Below are 14,059 nucleotides of genomic sequence, written 5' to 3' on the forward strand. Positions count from 1 at the left end.
CACCAGGGCCGAGAGGGAAGCTGCGCCCCCTCCACAGCAGCTGTCTCGGGGGCTCCCCCATCCTCTCTGTCTCCCAGGCCAGAGGAGCCGCACTGGCCCCAGACACCACTCCCCTCAGTCCACAGTGTCTCTAAGTCTCCTCACCTCCCACCCAGCCCGTAAACTGGTGGTTTTCAAGCTGAGCCCGTGGACCTGCCCGGCTGAGCAGCCCCTGGAGCCCCGCAGCCCCACTCCACCCGCCGGGCGGGCTGGTTCGGGACCGTCTGTGTCGGAGACGGTTCTGCTTGTCAAAAAGCCGGTGACCACTGTGGACACCAGGCCGGGGAAACTTTCCTGTCTTCATCGGCCCCCTGCTCAGGACCGGCTCACGCTGGGTCTGTCTGTGACACCTCGGGGGATGCTCCCTCCCAGGCTGTGCCCTGTCACCGCCAGCCTGTGACAGCAGTAGCCTCAGCCCCTCTGTGCCCCGATTCCAGCCCGGAGGAGGCAGTGATGGGGCGCCTTGGAGGCCGAGATGAGAGGGACCAGAGCAGGTCCCCTGCCAGCAACCTGCTTTCCAGAGGCAGGTGAGCGAGCATTTGTCCTGGTTCTGGCCCCCAGGACACTGACCACAGTCCTTCCTACACCAGATGAAATTGCCGGTCCTGGGACAGGGGCAACTCCTTCCCAGCCCCGCGCCCCAAGTGCACTGGGTCTGTGATTTCGGGAGGCTCTGGGCAGACGAGGTGGCTGGGTTTCATTGTCTTCTTTCCTTCAGAGGGCTCCATGGGGGGCGAAGTTATGCCAAAAGGAGCTAAGCACCCAGCGCAATGGATGGTGGAAGCTGGGCACAGCCGGCCACGTGCGCCTGGCCTCAGGGCTGCTCGACTAGGTCGCTGTGGAAAACGTCTCAGCTGGGCATCGAAACTGACCGGGTCCAGTCCTGTCCCTCCCACGAGGAGGGTAATTACAGTGTAGTTACCGCAGCGGGCTCTCCAACCGCCAACCGGGATGGACGCATCCGAATAAACATCGTCCCTTTAGGAGGGAGGCCAGGCCGTGACTCCGGCTCCGAGGGAAACAAGTGCGTGGGGGCCGTTTCAGGCAGGGCTCGGAGCGGCTTGGGCCATGTGATTGAAGGGGCCACCGGGTCTGTCCTTCGGGGTCCCAGGCAGCTGTAGCTCTAAGCTGAGGAGCTGCCTCCTTCTTGGTCCGAAGGTGACTCCTGAGCAGCAGCCCCATGCTGGAAGGTCTGTATGGTCTGCATGGTGCTGTCACCGATGCCCAGTCAAGACAGGCACCCAACACTCAGGCCGCCCCCGATGGCCGTGACAGCGAGGGCCTGACACCATGGGCGCCGCTGCCCCAGGGCTCCCTGCCACCCAACCACCTCTTCCAGCCACACAGCAACCGAGAGGCAGGTGATGACCAGACAGCCACACCGCTCAGGGCAGCGGCCCCAGGCCACCTGCAGGACAGGCGGCAGGAAGCAGGCATGAGCCTGGGGGGGGTCTGGCTTCAGAATCCCCACCTTCCCTGACACCCCTGCTAAGCACCCCATCCCTGTGCATCAGGTTCCCACCCTCAGACCAGGGAGGAGGCTCCCCTTTGTTCTAAAGCTGCTGTTGTCACGTCCAGGACACAGTGACGGAGATGCCCCCCAGCCCAGGCCCGGGTCCAGGGTCTGCGCTGTGCTGGGGCTCAGGACGGAGCTGCCCCAGGGCCCCCGCTGCGGTCAGCAGAGGGGGGAGCCCAGCAGGAAGCCCTGCAGAGGAGGAGCCTCCGGACACCCCCTGGCTGCGCTGGGGCCACAGGCAACACTGCTGTCCGACCCGCATTTCTCATCTGTACAGTGAGGACAATGACCTCCCACAGTCACGGCCATCGTGGGGCCTCAGCGAGCTGACAGTGTGACATTCCCTAGGGCAGTGCCGGGCTCTCCCACGGGCTGCCAGAGTCTGGGAGCAGAGGGGAGCCCTGGGCCTCCTCCACCCCAGCCTGTTGTGGGCAGGGCCCCAGAACCCAGGGCGGGAGCTGCATCTGGAGCCTGCGCTGAATGAGAAAAGGACTGGGATCAGGGCCAGAGACTTCAGTGAGGGTGCGGCCCTGTGGTGGCTCCTCAGAGGCACGTGGCGCGTCTGAGATCTGTGTGCCTCCAGCCGTCACCTTCCCTGCGCTCAGCCTTGGTCTCCTCCACCCCGAGGAGGGGCTGGGACTGAGGCCACGGCCACTTGAGATCTGCAGGCAAAGTGCCCCTGCCATGCCAGCCCTGCCTCCTCCCTCCCTCCCAGGCCTCTCAGGAGCCGAGTCAGTGCTGGGTCATCTTGCTCAGGGGACGACAGCCATTTCCCTACCAGGGTCACTAACCAGCAACAGCACTGAGTGAAACCTGTCTCCCTGCTGACCTGGAGGGAGCACAGATAGGGGACGTCTCTCTGGGGGTGACATCTGCAGCCTGACCCACCTTTCCCAACACCACTCCCCTCCCCAACATCTGCCTCTTAGGAGCCAGGACTCTGGAGCCCATGATTCTGGGCTCACTGTCCCCATCACTGGGCCTGGTCCATTCCGGGAACGGCCTAGGAAGACAATCTGGGGGAGGGCCTGGGGGTCTTAGAGCAGCGGGTCCCCAGGGCATGGAAGTCCTGGGTCCCTGGTACGAGGTATGTGGACTAGAAGGAGAGACATGAGCCCTCAGTGGTGCATCTCCTGGGACCACGCAGACTCCCTCCTCCGTGGGCAGGAGCTGGCTGCGGGAGGGCCGGGGAAAGGAACCCCACAGGGCAGGGCTCCAGGTCCTGGGGGGCGGTGTCCTCCTGGGGCTCTGTACCTTTCGACTGCGCAGGCCGTGGCCTCGTGGCTGACGGACGATGAATAGGTCTGCCACTGTCCCCTGGGCAGCTCCCGCACCTGCACAGTGAAGTACCGGATTGGGGAGGCCCCGTCGCTGCCCGGGACCCACTGGAGCCGGAGGCTACGCGCGGTCACTTCCGCCTGGGGCACCAGGAGCTCTCTGGGGGGCGCCGGCCGCTCTGCAACCAAATGACAGACCAGGGACATGTGAGAGGCTGCTTCCCCAGGACAGGCCCACCTGAAGCTGCTGTGGGGCACTGAGGATGCCCACGGGTCACTGCCTGCATCAGGCCACGTGAAAGTGACTCTTGGTTTCACTGGGATGAGACATTATCCCACAGCCACTTGGGCGATGTGCTTGAGCTTTGATCTGCTCTGTTCTAAGAGCAGACAGACAGACAGACAGTGGTGAACCCAACCAACCCGTGCTCCCCGACCGCCAGGCCACCCAGTACAGTGTCGGTGGCTGACACCTGGGCTCCCTGAGCACCTCAAGGCCCTCTGGACTCACTTTCCTCCTGAGTTTGTGCTCAGTGTGTCTTCACACCCAGCTCCTGTCCCTGGATGTCCCCCCTGAGCCTGGATCCCTCCCGCAGGGAGCTCAGCTCCGCCCTTGGGGAGGGCCTGCAGGCCCAGGTCTGTCCTGCAGGGAGGGGGCGGTGCGGGGGCAGGGAGGGCAAGGGCTGCCCACCACCCAGTCTCCTGCGCAGGGAAACTCCACGGGGAGGAATACTTGTTTAATGGTTTATCATGGAGGCTGTCCATTCTGATTAGGGGGTGTCGCAGCACTGCGATGGACGTCGGGGTGACGGCCGCCAGGGCTCTTCCAGCTGACTGGGTCAGCGCTCCCTTCCTCGGCACACAGGGCCGCCTGGCTCTCCCCTGTGGCGGCCTGGGGTCTCCCTCCAGGACAAGTCGGGGGTGGGGGGAGTGGGGTGGGGAGAGGGCCAGGGTGGGCACGGCCCAGCTGAGGGCCGGGATGCCTTGGAAAGGGTCCATGCTAACGTTTCCACTGGGACTTGATTGCAGGCACATCAGACCTTCAGCAAACCTGTGCCCCCCTCTACTCTAGAAAGTGCAGGATGTTCCCGAGGGGCGGGTGTGCTCTGAGGAAGCAGGTGAGCGGCCTGACCGGCCTGCCTGGGCCTTAGCTTCCTCCCATGCAGACTCAGGGCTCCCACCGTATCCCCCCGGCTTTGGGGCCGATAAAGCGAGATAATGGGCCTCCAGCGCTCGCCGGAGCTTGGCAGAGGTGTCCAAAAGGACAGCCTTTCCACGACTGCTCCGGGGAAAGCACGTCCTGCGCCTGCTACCCAGGGAAATGGCTTGAGCAGCGGGGGCCTGCGCTGCCTTCGGGGAGCTGGCCCTCGAGCAGGATAACTCTGCAACCCCTGGGCCAGTGACGCAGCGTCTCCGAGCTACATCCCTGCCTTTAGACCTGGTCGGTCAGGCCGAGAGCTCAGGTGTGCAGTGCGTGTCGGGCTAGCGGACCCGCTGGGGTACGGTGCCCAGGTCCAGGCCCAGCCGGGCAGGTGCTTACTAACCTCTCAGTTCCCGCAGCCCCACAAGCAGGCCACACGGGCCTGACTGAGGCGGCCTTGGCCCACCAGGGTCACAGCCCACGTCCCCTCCCCCGCCAGCCGCGCCTGTGAGCGGGGCCTGGGTCTCACCTCTCTTCTCGGTGGTGATGACGGTGGCCTCCAGCGGCGCCCCCCAGCCCTGCCTTGTTTTCGCGCACAGCCGGAAGGTGTAGGCCGACTCCGGGGCCAGCTCTGTGGCCGTGAACTGCCTGACCGTGGCGCCGACCTCCACCGTGGTGAACGTGTTGGGGCTGCTGCTGGCCAGGCGGTAGGCGATCTGGTACCCTGGGGGTGGGGCACAGGGGACAAGGCCAGTCACTCCTCAGGCACCCGGGGAGAGCCCCGTCCCGCCACCCACAGTCACCTCTGTGGGAACCGAGAGCCGTGTCTCCTCTCGACCACCTCCCTCCCCAGCCAGCACCAGAGGGGCAGGCCCGGCGTCGCTGAGAGGGGAGCAATCCCACCGGGTGAACGGGGGCCTCTGGGCGCCAGTCCCCAGGACGCTGCTTCACTCTCCCCTCCACGGGAACAAGGTGTGGAAACAGTCCCCCCCCCCCATGGCCATCAGCTCACTGAGCAGCCGCCGGGGGCAGTGAGCGGGGGCAGTGAGCGTGTGGATGGGGCCCAGCCTGTGCTCACCGCTCCTTCCTCCCCCTCCAGCCCCCTGCTACGCGCCCTTCCCCTCACCTGGCCAAGGGCAGTGCCTCCCGCTGGGAAGTTCTTTAAACCTCGCCTCTCCCACAGCGAGGCCTGTGGCGGCGGGATGGCCAGCGGAGCACCAGCTGCCCTCACATCTGCCAGCCCTCCTCCCTCATGTCCTCTGTCTGCCCGCAGACCCCAGCTGCCCGCAGGGCTCTGCTTCCGCCCCTCCCGCCGAGCTGGCTCTACTTCCCGGGCCCTCCTCCGGGCGGGAGGCTGGCGGGCGCTTACTAATCATCCCAGGGAGGCCTCCAGCTCCCATCTGACCTCAGGGTCTGCGGTTGACCAGGGTCGTTAGTGACCAAGCCCTGGAGCCGGCCCGCCCGCGCCCGAGGCGGTGCCAGCTCGCAGACCAGCCCGTGCGGCTTGCCCAGCAGCCTCTGACCGGCTGACCCCGTCCAGCTGCTGCCCTCCTGTTCCTGCTGACTCAAGGCAGGGCTGGCGGGCGCTGTGTGTCCATGACACTGCCGATGGCCAAGCCGCGCACTTGAAGCGGGCTCTGCCAGGGCACCGGGCCAGCCCAGCTGACCTTGTCCTCTTGCTGGCCCCCGCGCTCAGGGCCGCCCGCGGTCATCCCGCACGGCTTGGCCGGCCACCCTGCCCTCCGCTGCTCCCGTCTTCCTGCTCGTACGACCCGGCTCAGGGTGGCTGAGCTTGCAGGCACCCCCCGGCTCCTGCTCTCAGTCATCTGTCCAACCATAAGGAGTCTCCGGCCCACTGAGCGGCAGGCCAGGAGGACAGGGCCGCGGGTCGGGTGTGGCGTGCGCCCTGGCATTCAGCCCTGACCACTGCCGGTCACCGCTGTCACCACACAGACGGGGGCACACAATGACCGCCACCGGCTGACAGGTGTTTGCAGGACCCTGGACTCTGCCCCGGACGACCCCTGCAGCTGCGGCCCTGCCTCGGACGGATGGTCTCTTCTCCCTGCAGCGGTGACCTGCTGTCTCCCGGACTCTGCACGTGGTGGCCCCACTGGCCTTGGCCTCCGGCCTGGTGTCCTGCTTGACATCTGTGCTTCCCATTCACTGACCCAGCCGGCTCTCCTCCAGGCCTCCCCTCCCGCCTGGTCGTAGTGGGAGCCTGGTGTTCAGGCGTAACAGGAACCCAGTCCCCAGCCTTCTGAGACTCCTGGATGCCCAGCATCCTCAAAACCAGGACAGCAGTCACTGCAGCCACACGGTGCAGCTCTTCCCGCAAGACCCCTGACAGTCCCGGTCCCCGGCCCTCACAGTGGTCTCAGCAGGCAGTGTAGGCAGTAAAGTTCAGAGAGGGTGAGCAGTCTGCCTGAGGTCACACAGCAAGGAACCGGCAAGCCAGGACCCTGGGTCTGCCTGGCTCCACAACGTTCCCTTTGCACAGTGTCCCGTGAAGAGGGAACACCTCATTCCTCCAGCAAAGGGGGAGTCCCCTCACTAGACCCTGGTTCCTCTAGACCACGTGACCTGGCGCCTACCACGGAGGAGCACGTTTTCCCAGCGGGCCATGTGTGACCGGCATGTGCTTCAGAGGCTCCCACACTCGGGTTCGACCCAGGCTCTGCAAATGCTTTGCTGGGCGACTGCTCTTGGAGGCTCAGTTTGTTAGACTATGCAGGGGTGGGCAACGTCGGGCCCAGCCCGCGGAATCATTTGGCCTGGCCCTGCCAAGGCCTCACCAAAGAGAAACGGTGTCAGCCATCGCATCAGGGGTGAGTTCACTAAATGTCTGACCAGACAGAGCAGGCTAATTTTGAAGTGGATAATTTTGTACGGCCCATGAGTGATGCTATAAATATCCAAATGGCCCTTGGCAGAAAAAAGGTTCCCCACCCCTGGATGCAGGGGGAAGGGTGGCAGGAAATGCCTCCCCAGGGCTGTGGGTGGGCCCCAGAGGGTGTTCAGGGACTGGCCCGGCAGAGCGGTCAGTGCGGAGACGGCCTGGGCTGTGATATTGCTGCACAGCAACCGGCTGTCCTCCACCCTCCACGCTGCCGACTGCTGCGTCCCCAGCAGCCCCTCCACCTGTGCCCTGGTGGCCTTGGTGTCACAGCCACGGAGTCATCTTCACGCGGCCTCCACAGGCTTCTACTCTGGAGCCTCTGTCCTCCCCCAGGCCCCGGATGACGCTGAGCTGCCCCAGGGCTCACGGCTCTGTGCACCCCAGGGCGCGGGGCAGGTCTGGGTGGGGCGGCTCCTCCGAGGTGCCACCCGGTGACCTCCTGCTCCCTCAGGCCAGAGCTGCTCTCTAATTCCAGCCGCTCAGGCCGCTGCCTCAGGCTGGGAAGTGCCTCTCTTGGCATAGAGTTAATATTCACCTTGGAAAACTTCTAGGCTTAGGGCACTTCACTTTTTTTAAAAGGCATTAACGGGTTTCACTATTACTTTTGAATTGTATTATGGTCACATGGCTCAAAAACAGCGCAGGAGTGCAGGACAGTTTCCACTAAGTCCCCACCCCCGCCCCACCCTCCCAGAGCCTGTCTCCCAAGGCGGGGGGCCCGCTGGTCGCCGTGTCCGTGTGGGAGCGGCGAGCGTGGACACACGGACGCGATGCGTCTGTGACACCCACAGGCTGCTGTGCGTCGCCGCGCTTGGCTCTGCGCATTCGCGTCTCCAGGGCGCCTCCGAGTTGCCAGGTGCACTTCCCTTCGGGTCCTTCTGAGGGTTTATTTTCTGGTTTCGGTTCTTCTGGGGCTTAACACGAGGGCTCCAGTGGAGGCAGTTTCTTGTCCCCTGGTGCTTCCATGCGTGTACCGAGTCCTCGCGGTGAGCGATGGGGAGGCCGCCATGGTCCCTCCTGGTCCGCTTCCTCCATCACACACTCCGATTGGTTATATCAGCACTTTTATTTCTCCAGCCTTTATACTTTTAAATACATTTATTTATTAATTCTGACCTCTGCCTCTGGCACCCATCCACTGCCAGGACAGTGGTGCATATCCATGTCCCCGCGTCACCTCTCACTTCCTCCGTGAGCCACGCTGTTATTTTTGCTGGGGTTTGGATCTGGCCTGAAGGTGAACAGTGATGCCCATTCCGCAGACGGAAGGTGGCACAAGGGACAGACAGAGGTGGGTGGGAGCGGCCTTGGTCCCTGGAGTGGGGATGCCGGTCATACAGACGCCCACACTGGCCTAAGGTCGGACCGGCCAGCCAGGGGCTTGGCCACACTCCCCCTTCCACTTGACTGCTGCAGGACTCAGTCTGTGCCCACTACAGAAAGTAATGACCGGTGTCATCGTCACAGGCATATTCCTGGACTAAAGGCAGAAACGAATGAAGGGTATTTTGCGAAGACAAACGCAACTTTATCTATGATCAGGCTCAGAGGCTGCATCGGCAGACAGACCTAACCGATTAGAACAGGACCAGTCTTAATATTTTAAAAACCTCCAGAGGGAGGGGTGACCTTGAGTGAGCTCACCCATGTGCATATCATTCCCAGGGAGGAAGAGACACCAGTCCTCCCCCAAGAAGCAGAAATTAAGTGTAAAAAATATCACAAACGGAGTTGCTTTGAAATGGAGCTGAAGGAACTGCCCTGCAAGTCTTATGCCTCAAACCTTTGGATGTTAAAACACCAAAATAACCTCTGGAGGGGTCCTAGGGCAACATTGTATCCCGGAGAACCATCCGCAAGGGTAACAAAAGTTACAAACACGGCTTAGAACTGGCGGCACTGTGCTACATTGTTTGCACCGATAGAAACACCTTCCTTCCGTGGATGTAACTGTCCCTTTTCCCTTCTCGCAAACACCCCTGCTTTTGTCTCCTCATAGGAATGCTTCTTGGGTTTTGCTGAATCGGTGCTTCCATATAGCTACTCTCATTGATCTCAAATAAGGGCTAGTTGCCTCTGGCTTTGGAAGGCCTTTTATTTTTAGGTGAACGCAAGTTTGCATTAGGCACGTCTGGGCCCTGGGTCTGAGTTTCTGGGGTTCCTCTCTGCAGTGTGAGAAACCACGCCTGTGCTGAGTGGCAGCAGCAGCAGACGGTGCGGGATGGGACTCGCCCTCAAGCCCCCTCGGGGTGCTGGGCGCCCTGTGGGCTGGGCCCCCCCTCAGCCCCCAGCGCCAGCCCCGCCTTTGACTTCTCCAGCGGACAGCGCCGGGTGGGACTCAGACCCCTCGCTAATTCTGATGCCCTGTCCCCTGCGAGTCTGAGTTAACGAGAAATCGGACCCTCGGGAACAGCGCAGGTCACAGCCGCCCCTCCACGGCCATACGTTCCGCGCTGGCTTTCATCTCCACTCACATTACTCCGTCGCTACAGTTAAACATCCTGTGACAAACCGAGACTTTGTTCAGAGGCACAACTGTGTGACTCGGCACTGGGGTGGATGAGATCGGGCCTCTCCCAGCCTCGGGCTCGGGCCGCTTTCCCCACGGTGCCCCCCCCCGCCCGCGCCCTCTGCGGAGCGACCCGGAGCCTGCTCCTCGCGAGGCCCTGCGCTCACTGCCGGCTCTACCCGACCGGGACCGGGCTTTCAGGTGCCGCCCCTCCCCGCGCAGGGAGAGCGCCTTTCCTTCAGAAACATCACTTAAACACACCGACGTTCCCCGCGCGGACCTGCCACTGGGGGGCCGCCAGAACCCAGTGGGGCGGGTGCTCGAGGTGGGACTGCGCTGCACCCCGACCTTCAGCTCCTGCCACTCAGCAGCTGACGCCGTGACGCTGTGATGGAGAATACGCAGCTGCGGCCAGGACGCAGTGACGCAGCACATGCAGCCGGGGCCGTGACGCTGTGACGCTGTGACGCAGTATATGCAGCAGGGCCGTGACGCTGTGACGCAGTACCTGCAGCCGGGGCCGTGACGCTGTGACGCTGTGACGCTGTGACGCAGTATATGCAGTGGGGCCGTGACGCTGTGACGCAGTACCTGCAGCCGGGGCCGTGACGCTGTGACGCAGTACATGCAGCCGGGGCCGTGACGCTGTGACACTGTGACGCAGTACATGCAGCCAGGGCCGTGACACTGTGACGCTGTGACGCAGCACATGCAGCCCGGGCCGTGACGCTGTGACACAATATATGCAGCCGGGGCCGTGACGTTGACACTGTGACGCAGTACATGCAGCTGGGGCCGTGACGCTGTGACGCAGTACATGCAGCGGGGCCGTGACGCTGACACTGACGCAGCGCATGCGGAGCACAGCGCACACCTCCCAAAGCTGCCTGACCGCAGGATCCAACCCAGGTCCACGCTGAGCCCCGGGAGGAGTGCCTCAGCCTGTGACACCTGCCCCTTCCTCGTATCCGCCCCAAAGTTAGATGACACCCTCTAGTGCCCACCCCGTGCTGCTGAACATCGAGACTGATACCCGTGTCGCACCCTGACATGTTTTCACAACATCCTGCACTCGATGGGTAAGAGAGGAGAGGCTTTTTCTGCACATAAGCGGAAAAAGCAGCTGCGGACGCGTTTTCAGAGGGTAGTGACAGATGGAGCGAGAGGAGCGCGGGGTGCTCAGGCTACTTGTGCAATTACGGCTCCGGGAGAGCAGGGCAGCGAGGCTGTTTCAGCGCCAGGAGAGGCGGGCAGGGAGGGCCAGGGAAGCTGAGCCAATCCCGGGAGTGACATGCGGCCCAACGTTGACGGCTCCGGGGGAATCATGGTAACCGAAGCACTCAGAGGAGTGAGGCCACGTCCACGCAGCACTGATCCAAGGCGGAGACTAAAACCACGGAGAAAGCAGCTCGAGCCATCTCTGAAAGTGCCCGGGAAGTGGAGGAGGCACCGTGCATCCTGACAATCAGGATTGGAAAAGGGTGTGGGCTTCAGGCACCACGGAAGCTCCAGAACCATCCAGGTGAGATGCAAGCAGGAAGAGAAGCCAAGACATGACTGTCGCTGTGTGTGTGGGGGGTGGGGTGGGGGGGGATGGGGTGTGTGTGTGTGGGGGGGGGTCTCTGCTGCCTGGTCAGGTGGGCTGACTGCGACAGACACCCCAAGCCACCGTGGAGAGTCGTGCAGGCCTGCAGGTGCTGCCAGGCCTGTTTCCTGCGCAAACCACAGGCATCACTCTGAGACTGTCCGCTCTGTGATGCATCCCTGGGCCCGACGCTCAAGTTTGGGGGGCGTGGTGCTGCCTGACCCTCTTGGTAGCCACTGTCAGGGGGTGTGAGTGGTGACAGCCCCCCAACACCCACCTGCTGCTCAGGGAACCCACAGCAGCTGAGCTGCCTGGGAGGCTCACATCAGCCCAGCCCAGGTGCCATGTGTCCTGCTGGTTTTACAGCTTATCGGTCGGAGGGCTGGGAGCAGGCAACATGACCGTGGCTCTAACTGTTTGCAAACAGGGATCATTCACCGAGCTCTTGATTCTCAGCAGAGCCCGAGCACACCCTCTGTGATAAGCCAGAGGTAAATGTTAGGCGCTGGGCAGGCAGGTGGGGTGGAAGATCCTGGCGTGCGTGGTGGGCCCACCCTCGTGGGTCTGAGGGGCATGTGCTTCGCTCAGCTCAGGAGCATTTGACGGAGTTGTCAGCGAGGGAGGGAGGGACGCTGGACTCTGAGGCTCCTGAGCATCCCCCGGAGGGTGGCTCTAAATGCTGAAAGCTCTCCCTAGTAAAATATTTATGCAAATAAGTGAGTGTTTTTCCCTGCAGGCAGCTGTGGTGTTTCGTGCTGTTAATCTCCTTTGGAAATGCAGGAACATGTTTTGATCTAGATCACAGCCGGGAGCTGTGTTTATAGACTCCGAGGGCCACGCCACCCGAGCCGAGCAGTGACTCAAGGTCTCTGGGTGTCACGAGGGCCTTGCAGAGACGTTTCCCTTCTCCTCTGTGAACACCAATCTGGGTCTTCAGAAACGGCTTCCCACCTCTCTTACGGCATCTGCAGTTTGCTGTGATAGCATCCAGGCGACAGGTGACCCCACAACATTTGTGATGATGACAGACGGCTGCCATTATAACAAGAGGCGCAGATGGGACATTCTCTGCATCACGGGGACACGGTGCTATTTTACTTAGCGCCTGTCTGCTGCGCCTGGAAGGCTCGGTCTTTCCACGCTGCCCTCCTTCCCTGAGGTTTCATGATTTTCAATCACCTCCCAGGGACTACAGATCAAAACAAACTTCTCAGCGCACCTGAGGGGCTCCCTATGCGCTGGCCCCGGGCCGCCTGTGTAGGCTCTGCCCCTGTCTCCTCGGCACGAACCCTGTCCCAGTAGCCAGCGAGGTGGGGATGGTCCCTGCAACCCCAGTGGTGATGAACGGGTGGACGCCAGTGCCGGCCAAGCCCCGCCTGACCCAGCAGTCACTCTGGTCCCAGAGAAAGGAGGAGAGACTAAGTAGCCACAACATTTGGGCAAATGGTGACTGAGCACTTTCCACGTGGCAGGTGCTGCCCCAGGTTCCTCACACACAGCTCATCCAGCCCCAGGAGGGACATGCCACTGCTGTTCCTCTTGGAGAGAGGGGGAAACCGAGGCACAGGAAAGCGAAGTCACCAGCACAAATTCCTGCACTGAGGCCGGGCCCTGGGCAGCGTGGCTGCTGTGTCCACAGCCTCACCCCTCTGCCACTGGCCCATCCGGGACGCAGGCACGAGGCAGATGAAAGCAGCTGTGGGTCTGTCTGCCCTCCCCCAGGACAAGGCTGCTCTGGCCCAGGGCCCACCCATCTTCCCTTCTCCTGAGGGTCCAGCCCAGACGGCCTTCCTTCCACCAGCCTTCCCCCCACCGAGAGGCCCCGCCCAGGGGCTGCGGCTGGGGGCGCTGTGATCTCCCTGTCACCTGTCGCCTGCAGTGTGGCGGTTCTCCCCGCGGCCCGTGAGTGTCTCGGGGACGGCGCATCACTTCACCCCTTACTCCCCACCCCATGCCCAACATCCGGCGTGTAGCAGGCCCCTAATGTGTCACGGTCAAAGGGGGACCGGATGAAGGAACTGGGGCTGTTTTAAAACAGAAGTTTCTGCCTTCAGGGAAGTAGCAGAAATTAAGGCTTTTTGTCACTGTTATCAGAGCTACTCCTCGGAATGAAATATGAACAGTGAACACTCTCCCTGGGACCCGCGCACGCGGTTCCCTCTCTCCTCCCCGGGACACGGCTCCCTCTTTACTTCTTCAAGGATGGGGTGCAGCCCTGCAGCAGAAGGAAGGTCTCCAGGGACTTGGGGGTGATACCCAGGTGGGTCCTGTGGGGAACTGGCCGCTGCTTTCCAAGCACCCATCAGCGTGGAGGGAGTTCAGGCACAGGTGGCACTGCTGTGACCCCCCCGCAAGTGAAAAAATTCTGAGAGAACAAAGTGAGTTTCACCTTGCCAAGGACCTCAGCTCACGGACAGCGGGGGCCCAACCCCTCTCAGTGCAGAAAATGCTGGGCTGCTGCAGTTTTTTCACCTGATGGAACGAGATGAAATGCTTCTAACTGCTACTTGCTCTGAGCTGTGCCCCGGCCACCGCCGCCTCCTTACCCAGAATGATGCCGTTGGGCTCCTCTGGCGGCTGCCACACGATCCGCACGGACGTGAGCCTCACCTCCGGGAACACCAGCCTCACCGGGGGGCCTGGGGCTGAAGGAGAAAGAAGCCACGTGAGCCCTTGTGATGGTACCTGGTCCCACGACAAGATCGCGAACGATGCTGCGAACTGACCGCAGTCGCTGCCACGGCGACACTGTTCATGCAGAAACACCCCACGTTTGGGGGGATGACGCTGGAACCTAACGGCTCTGGGTGGCTCCCTAAGATTCTGAGTAAAAACCTCGTTTCCATCCAGCCCGCCGGCTTCGCTCGAACCTGCTGGAAGTCCCGTGAGCAGGAGCTGCACAAAGCTGGCAGGCCGGTCACTAAGTGGCCCATGGCATGGACATCAAGGGGAGAGTCGGGGTCAGGGGGTCAGGGTGTTGGGGGTCAAGTACATGGAGGGGGAGACACGAGACCTCGGGCGGGGAGCTCACAATGGCGCGCAGAGGCTGAATTACAATCTTGTCCGCCTGAAAATCACGTAAGATCGTTAACC

The 14,059-nt window shown here is 62.3% G+C and overlaps 1 protein-coding gene across 1 annotated transcript in view; it reads right to left on the reverse strand.

Annotated features, from left to right (window-relative positions):
* Positions 1–14,059, reverse strand: part of SDK1 (sidekick cell adhesion molecule 1) — a 323,826-nt gene that overhangs the window by 44,117 nt on the left and 265,650 nt on the right. The window contains exons 27-29 of the mRNA XM_087817025.1: positions 13,513–13,611; positions 4,503–4,697; positions 2,810–3,011 (exon numbers count right to left, since the gene is read on the reverse strand). Coding sequence (XP_087673151.1) covers positions 2,810–3,011; positions 4,503–4,697; positions 13,513–13,611 — 496 coding nt within the window. The remainder of the gene's footprint in view (positions 1–2,809; positions 3,012–4,502; positions 4,698–13,512; positions 13,612–14,059) is intronic.

The sequence above is a fragment of the Miniopterus natalensis genome, chromosome 4, assembly GCF_054644295.1.
Source record: "Miniopterus natalensis isolate mMinNat1 chromosome 4, mMinNat1.hap1, whole genome shotgun sequence".
Lineage (NCBI taxonomy): Eukaryota > Metazoa > Chordata > Mammalia > Chiroptera > Miniopteridae > Miniopterus > Miniopterus natalensis.